Source organism: Garra rufa, chromosome 10 (genome assembly GCF_049309525.1).
Source record: "Garra rufa chromosome 10, GarRuf1.0, whole genome shotgun sequence".
NCBI lineage: Eukaryota > Metazoa > Chordata > Actinopteri > Cypriniformes > Cyprinidae > Garra > Garra rufa.
Genome location: NC_133370.1, coordinates 49,670,065 through 49,678,743, shown reverse-complemented (window position 1 = coordinate 49,678,743; position 8,679 = coordinate 49,670,065). Strand labels below are relative to the sequence as shown.

The 8,679-nt window shown below is 37.5% G+C and overlaps 1 protein-coding gene across 1 annotated transcript; it reads right to left on the bottom strand.

Moving 5' to 3' along the window:
• Nucleotides 1-642: 642 nt before the first annotated feature.
• LOC141343546 (uncharacterized) lies at nt 643-7,181 on the bottom strand. Its single transcript, XM_073848111.1, has 2 exons — nt 6,959-7,181; nt 643-3,060 (listed from the first exon to the last, which is right to left on the bottom strand). The coding sequence occupies exon 2, from the start codon at nt 2,863-2,865 to the stop codon at nt 1,840-1,842; it is 1,026 nt and encodes a 341-aa protein (XP_073704212.1). The 5' UTR covers nt 2,866-3,060; nt 6,959-7,181; the 3' UTR covers nt 643-1,839.
• Nucleotides 7,182-8,679: the final 1,498 nt, after the last annotated feature.

Genomic DNA, 8,679 nt, shown 5'->3' with positions numbered 1-8,679 from the left:
TGGATTGTAATTGAAATCTATTGACAAAAATAGATAAAGTGCTATAAAAGAAATACTTAAGAGTGTCTTTTGGATGTTTTCATTCCACTAGTCTGAAAAAACACTGAAAAACCAAAAAGCCCAAAATCTCAAACTTGACAGGTGCATGAAAAAGGTGTTTTCGACTGCAGTGTCTCCCCTTAAAGTTCTTTAAATGACTTTTTCCCACAAAAAAAGTAATAATGGACCAATGTTGGTTCAAAAATAAACTTTGTTTCAGTCAGATTTAGTTCAAAACGACTAAGTATATAAAGGCATTAAGACCTCAGACAGCTAGAAAACATGCAAGGATACCCTTCACTGTAAAGGATTTTGGAGGTCAAAACTCAATTTTATATATTCTCTTGCTGCACTAAACATTTTCAGTTTGCTCAATTTAATTATGTGAACTGAATATCTCTGCCAAATAGTGTCATATCCTAACAAACCATACACCAATGGAAAGGTTATTCAAATCTCTAATGGCCCGTATGACTTGTTTCGTGGTCCAGCATATCTTGTATTTATGCTCATTACAATTCCTCAGTAAAGGGGGGACTAATAATGCCTACATGCAAAGAAAAGACCACATTCTAGGTTAATCACTTCAAATAACTCGAATAATTAATAATGAAACATTCATTTAATAGGTCGTGTAAATTGCAGGAGAGCAGTGTCTGCTGTCATCCTTATAATGCAAGAGCAAAACAAAGAAAAACAAGAGTTAAATTTGTTAAAGTGCCGTCTACGCACCGCAAAAAATGCTTTTCTTACTTAGATTTTTTTTGTCTTGTTTGCAGCCAAAATATCTAAAAATTCTTAAATCAAGAAGAAAAAACAAGTCAAAATTAAGTGCATTTTTGCTTGAAACAAGCAAAAGAATCCTGTTTTCTGTTTCAAATGAGATTGTTTTTCTCACCCCATTTGGCAGATTATTTTGCTTGCTCTAAGCGAAAACATAATTTTGACTTTTTTTTTTTCTTCCTGAAAACAAGAAAATCCTCGATTTAAGAATCTTTCGATATTTTGGCTGGAAAGAAGACGTAAGAAAAGCATTTTGCAGTGTGTTATTTACAGGGCAACAGCTGAATGATGACAATGAAAAAGCATAGAATTGACACTGGATCACTGTCTGTCAGCATTTAATTACAATCACATTTAGTGAGAGCCAAATGCAGAAAATGTCTATTCAATGTATTTCATTCAATATGATTTCACCTCCTCCACATAAAAAGACAAGCACCTACAGTCAAACCAAAATTTACCATTTAATTTTCATTTAATTTTGTGTGAGTCACACAATGGCGATCGGAGTCGGACTGTTTCAGCTCGGTGAGGGCGGGGCTAAGGTAAGACGCTCATGTCAATCAACTGTCGTGGGAGGGGCCTCTGTCTGTGTGTCGTCACACCCACAAGAAGCTGAGAATGACCTGATTTTAAAAAGGGGATGTTACTTTTAAAGATTAAAAAAATACCACTGGGTGGATTATCATTGTAGGATGGTTGTGTTCACAAACTGACAACACATTAATGTTCAAACAACATGGAAAAGTGAGTTTTGCATCCAATGACCCCCGATGTCCTAATTGAACTATGGCCCAATCCTGGTTTAGTCTAAGCCCTGTCTGTAAAACCAAGCCATACAGTCCTGCACCCACTAGTAAAAAAATCAATTATATCTGGGGTTTGAATAATTTTTGGTTTGACTGTATAAACAACTTGTGGCATTTTACACTAACAAACTAGGTTTTCTGTGACAAACTTTGTGTCTTTGTTACACGAGATTCACATTATTTCAGAATCTCGTGTGAAATCAGTTTTTTAGTCTTTTGTTAATGGATTCGGACAGTGCTTGTTTGTGTGAATCTGCAGGTTTTTTGACGTGCTGAAACACTTCAAACATGAAGCGCAGGGGTACGGCTTCTCTCCGGTGTGCAGTCGCTCGTGTTTCTTCAGCGTTCCCGGTTGAGTGAAGCTCCTTTCGCAATGCGAGCACTTGTAGGGTTTCTCTCCGGTATGGATTCGATGGTGTCGTTCCAAATCGCCGGATCGAATAAAAGCCTTGCCGCACTCAGGACACACGTGATCCTTCACTCCTGTGTGTATTTTCTGGTGCTCTTTAAAATAGTCCAGCCATAAAAAACTCTTCCCGCAAAAGGTGCACGAGTAAGGCCTCTCGTTCGCGTGGGTTTTTAAGTGCTTTTTCAGGTGTGACGGCAAAAAAAACTTCTGGGTGCAGTGTTGGCAGCTGAACGGCCGTTCTCCGGTGTGAGAGCGCAGGTGGTTTTTGAGTTTCACTGCCTGGTTGAAAGTCTTTCCGCACTGAGAACACTGGTGCAGCTCTTCTTCTGAATGGATACTCTCGTGTCTTTTGAGGTTACCAGGTTGTGTGAACGCCATCCCGCACTCCCGACACGCGTACGGTCTCTCTCCGGTGTGAATCCGCATGTGAGCTTTAAGGGTTCCTTTCTGAATAAAGCTCTTGTTGCACTGATGGCAGCTGTACGGACTCTTTCCGGAGTGGATCCGCAGGTGATCTTTCAGACTCCTCTTCTGTGTGAAGGTCTTGCCGCAGTGAGGACAGGGGAACGGAGTCGTTTCCGAATGGATTCTCATGTGACCCATGAGGTTTCCCTTCTGTCTGAAACACTTCCCACACTGTGAGCAGATGAACGGCTTCTCTCCGGTGTGAGTCCTTATGTGATCTTCAAGACGCACTTTGCGCGCAAAACTCCTTCCGCAGTGAGGACATGTGAATGAATTCTTGCCTCCCATTATTTGCTTGCTTTTCAGTCTAAAATATATCCCGGATGTTCCTGTTGACTTTTCCAGATTTTCCTCTTTCATGATTCTGGATCACTCATATATTCTCTCCATTCTTGCAGTAGTACAGTATGTCACGTATGTATTTATTACATCTGAATTAATACTAGTTTGCTTGAATCCAAATGGTCCTGTTCATTTGCAGGATGAGGGGAATGATTCCATTACTATTTTGGGAAATGCATTTACACCAAACTATGTGGAAAAGGAGGAGTAGATCTGCAAGAAAAAAGCACAAATGTAAACATTGTTAAATTAATAAGAGGTTTGACCTTCATGGACCTTTTAAAGGTTGTATCAGCGATTTCTAGCCTGAAACACAAAGTGTCAATTTCAGCTGACCTTTCATCACGATCCGCTCGCTGCCTGCCCCATAAATTGTCTGTGAAAAAACAGCGTCTCTCTGGTCAGCCTAGGGTCCGAGATATGCCAAAAAAACAATCGGTGCTACCAACCTTTCCACAGATAAACAAACAGTGTTCCAACCAATCAGCGTCAGGGGTTTGGTGTTGTGGACTTTCCTACTGGTGCAGGGATGTGAGGGAGGCGGAGCGAAAGTCCACAACACCAAACCCCTGACGCTGATTGGTTGGAACACTGTTTGGTTATCTGTGGAAAGGTTGGTAGTGCAGATTGTTTTTTTGGCATATCTCGGACCCTAGGCTGACCAGAGAGACGCGTTTTTTTCACAGACAATTTATGGGGCAGGCAGCGAGCGGATCGTGATGAAAGGTCAGCTGAAATTGACACTTTATGTTTTAGGATAGAAATCGCTGATACAACCTTTAAACACTGCTTTTTTGATTTTTCCAGGACATTTTCAATAACTTCAATTAGAGATCTCACATACGGTTTGACGTTTTCCACTGTTTAAGAAAAAGAAGATTCATGAAACCGCTCCAAAATCCTGATCCTAAAATAAATTTGTGATGCACGCTCTGAAGTCCCGAATTGAAAGGATTTGCAAACCCACACTGAACTTCCAATCTGAGACAAATTAATCCCAATCCATGCTCCTAGGTTCCAATCGAAGCAAAAGATTTGTGAACCCGCTTGAGCCCGATTTGCGTAATGATTTGCAAATCATCATTTCAGATCAGGACTTGGAGCACAGTTCACAGAATGATTCAAAAACCTGCTCTGAAGTTCCCATCTTAATCAAACGAGTCACACTACTCAAATTTTCGATCAAAGTCAAATGATTTGCGAACTTGCTCCCCCATCACAATTTTAAGTCCTGATCTGAATCAAATGATTTGTGATACGCAAATTTCCAATTTAAATCAAATGATTCACGATAAACGATTTTAAGTCCGGATTTAAATCAAATGATTCATGATTTCGCAAACTTCCAATCTAAGTCAAATGATTTGTGAACCCACTCCAAAGTCCTGATCTGAATCAAATGATTCACAATACACTATTTTAAGTATTGATCTAAATCAAATGATTCGTGGTATGCAAAGTTCTGATTTAAATCAAATGATTTACGATACACAATTTTAAGTCCTGATCTGAATTAAACGATTCATGATTCGCAAATTTCCAATCTAAAACAAATGATTCGTCATTCACAATTAGAAATCTTGATATGAATTAAATGATGATCTGGATATGTGCTCAGAAGTCCCAATCTGAATCGAATAATTCACAATAAAATAATTCACGCAAATTTCCGATCCAAGTCAAATTTTTCACTAACCCCCTGCGAAGTCCCGACTAGGGTTGGGAATCGAAAATCGATTTTGATTCTGGAATCGGATACTTAAAGGAACCGTATGTAAGAAATTTATGTCAGTTAATGATAAAATGGCCCTGACATGTCACTAGACAATAAGAAATCATGTTAATTACAAATACTTATATCACTGACAACAGTGGTCCGGCCAGGATATTATCATTTAAAAGTGAGAGTTGCAGCCCTCAACTGATGTTATTGTTGTCATGTTGTGTTTTGGTCTGAGGCTCCACCCTCCAGCTATCGACCAATCACGAAGTCAGTAGAGTTTCGTGATCCGGGTTGCCAGCTCTGCTCTAGTTACAGCTGCAGCTACGAACGTGTCGGATAAAACATGTATAACGTTACCAAACCTAAAAGACCTCGTTATGAATCCGAAATACGTTGTGACGAAGTCCGAAATAAAACAAGGATTGGTATAGGAGATGCCTTTGAAAGATGGAGACGACTGAAAACGGAGAAGAGTTTGAAAACAGACGCCAACGTTGCTAATGTTCTCCTGGACAGGTAAGATTCATCTATGTTTGGCTAACTTTGCTTCCGTTCACAGTGGATTTTCCACAGTCGGCCGTGCTAAATGCGTTCATAAAAAGCTTTATATCGCACCACTAGCAGGGTATGAAAACAATCTATGTTCCGACTGAAATGTGGTTTTACAGTACACCTTTACAAAATATTTGGCTAATCGCCATCTGTAAATTTTTGCGATACATAATTACTTCGCAAAACATCTCTTGTGAAGCATAAACATAATTAACAGAAGAAACCTGGCAACCTCGAGTCAGGGGGGAGCGGGAGGGGATTCACCGTTCTACAGTATTTTGAAAGTGATTGCAGTACCAGTTTTGGCCACAATCCTACATACGGTTCCTTTAAGATAAAGAATCAAATACTTGATATAAAATGTAAATTTTAAATCCTTGTATCGATTCCTGGGTGCAGTTTTTCATTTGGCAATCTGCCAGGGCCTTATGTGGTAATGTAAACATCAGTCTACAAGACGGATCACGGCAAGCGCTAAAAAGCGTGGCTACGCTTTAAGACAAAGCTACCGCTGCACGCAAACTTCATTTTAGAGACCTGCAAGGGATGGATTTTTTAGTCCCGCGCCCAGACGACCTGAGTAACAGTAACAGTAACGAACTCGCGCATGCCTGATGTATTCATTCTTGTATATCGGAGTCGTACATTAGGCACGCATAAGTCCGCTGTTGATTCACAAACTATTCATGATTTCGGGGCTCTGATCCATAGTATTTTTGTGTGTCACAAGCAACATGTCTAAGCATTTGCAGTTGGTTAAAAAATTGTTTGTTATTTGAGCTGAAACTAAGGGCAATGAAAATAAACTTGTCTGATATATTAATGTTTGACTTTTGTTGTTGTTGTTTTTTACTAAATTGGAATCGAAACTGGGAATTGATCAGAATCGGAATCGATAAAACTCAAATGATACCCAACCCTAGTCCCGATCTAATCCAATGATTCGCTATTCGACTGGAGAGCTTGAAATCATTCAGCGAATCATTTTGAGACACAATGGTTTAACTGATTCAGTTTTATGACATGAACTTAAAAAGACAAAAAAAATGAAAAATTGTGCTTATTGAAAAAAAAAATTAACACTTTCACAGATATAGTGTGTTTTAATAATTCAAGGACTTTTCAAGTACCTGTTCAGGAATACTGCTATTTTCAAAGATTTTCCAGGCCATTCCAAAGCATTTGTTGTTCTAACTGTTATGCAGTGACAATACAGTCCAGTTATGCAAACTTCAATAACATAATGGTTAATCTGGTTTTCATCATTTCACGAATTTATTTAAAATGTGCACAATCTGCTTTCAGGTAAACGGGTAAGCTTTCACGTAGCACAAAAAGTAGAGCAGATCATGTGTTTGATTACCAGCGAATGCATGAACTGACAAAATGTAAGTTGATTTAAAGTGTCTTCCAAATGCATACTTTTAAAAAAATGCACTGGCAATATTTTTTTTTAGATTTACATGAATCATTGTTATGCAGCAAATGTCATCTCTCCCTTCTCACAAATACAAGTCATGCAAATGTATTTTACTGAACAAATAATTGCTGAGCCACTATTTGTTTATTGGTAATACACAGGGGTTTTGAAACTTTTTGATGCCAAGGATCTGTAAATGTGTCGATTCTCTTGCAAAGCGCTGCTTTCTGTTTGAAGGGTCATTTATAGTTTGCTGTGTGAGGAAAAATAACGTATACTAGGCATTTATGTTGTCATTGCATCTTGAAAATATTACAAATTCAGAATAATAACTACTAATTAAAACCCACTTGTATATAACAAAAATGGAACTAGATATCAGTGTGAAATATTAAAACAGAAGACAAATCGCTTACCTGTGTTCTTCCATCAAGTCGCCTTATTTTCAGATTATGGAGCATCTATAATAGTTAAATCTGCACTCACTAATGTCACGTCGTTTGCCGTCAGCACTTCATATCATTACAAAACATCACGACATTAACAATAGTCTACGTTTAATCACATCGCCGAGGTTAATCGTTTCCTATAATAGTGTTTTTGCAACACATTTAACTCAAAAACACCAAACCCTCTCCAGCAGATTTACGGCGCAGCGCTATTACGTCACGACGGAGAAACAAAAGAAAAGTCACGCGATGAAAATTATTAATAAATATAATAAATATATAAAAATTTCAAGTCACTTAAGTTCTCCACATTAATGCGCTATGAACATGCTTGTTAACTCGATCTCAAAATAACCAAAATAAGCATTTTTTTAAAATTAAACTTGGCATTTTAACTCTGTATTTATTAAACTATTATTTAAGAAACATAATTATGTGCTGGGGAATAGCGACAGTATCAAATTAATTACATTGTATTTTATTTAGACAAACTAGCTATTTTATCTCCACATATTTTGCTCATCAGAGGTTCTAAGGTGATGCTTGGAAAACTTAAAAATACTTTCTCACTTGTTTCACCATGAAACTAAAGAGTGCTAATCTCCTAATAGAACAAAATCTATCAACATTTAATAATTGTTTTACATTTCCCAGCACTTAAACTTGCTCTATGGTAAAGCACTAAGGCAATGTTGACATAACAGTTTGACTTTCCGTAAAGCAGCGTTAAAACAGTGTGCTTAATGAAAAGCGCTTTACAAACAATTTAGCTTGACTTTGATTTATTGTTTTGGTAATCTAGAACTCTTTTAGATGTGACCCTGGACCACAAAACCAGTCATAAGGGTAAATTAAAAAAACAAATAAATGATATTTTTATTTGAAAATCTGGAATCTGAGGGTGCAAAAAACATTTAAAATAAATAATAATAAATACAACTATTGAGAAAATCACCTTTAAAGCTGTCCAAATGAAGTTCTTAGCAATGCATATTTCTAATCAAAAATTAAGTTTTGATATATTTACGATAGGAAATTGATTAAATACAGTGCCTTGCAACTTTATTTTTTTTCACATTTTGTTTTGTTGCAGCATTATGTTAAAGTGCTTTAAATTAGTTTTCTCCCCACATCAGTTTACACTCCATACACCAAAATAATGACAAAGCAAAAACCAGATTTGCTAATTTTACAAATGTATTAAAAATAAAACACTGAAATAAGTAGATTACATAAGTATTCATACCCTTAACTCAGTACATAGTTGAAGCACCTTTACAGCCTCAAGTGTTTTTGGGTCTGATGTGAGCATCTTTGCACATCTGCATTTGGCAATTATCTGCCATTCTTTGCCTCACCTTTTCACCTCTCCATCTCTGTCAGCTTGGACATTTTCTAGAGTCCTAGTTGTTCCAATAGTCTTCCATTATGGAGAATGTTTCTGTGAACCTTCAATGCAGCAGATTTGTTTCTGAACTCTTCTCTAGATCATCGCCTTAACGCAAGTCTGTCACTGAGCTCTACAGGCAGTTATCTTGGTTTTTGCTCTGATATGCATTTTCAGCTGTTAGACCTTTTCTGAGAGGTGTGTGCCTTTCTAAATCAGACTCATTCAAATGAATTCACCACAGTTTAACTCCACTCCAAGTGTAGGAACATCTAGAAGCAATATGAATGCTCCTGAAATT

Coding starts and splice junctions, on each gene's coding strand:
- LOC141343546 (XM_073848111.1), bottom strand. CDS start 2,865: ATGAAAGAGGAAAATCTGGAAAAGTCAACAGGAACATCCGGGATATAT.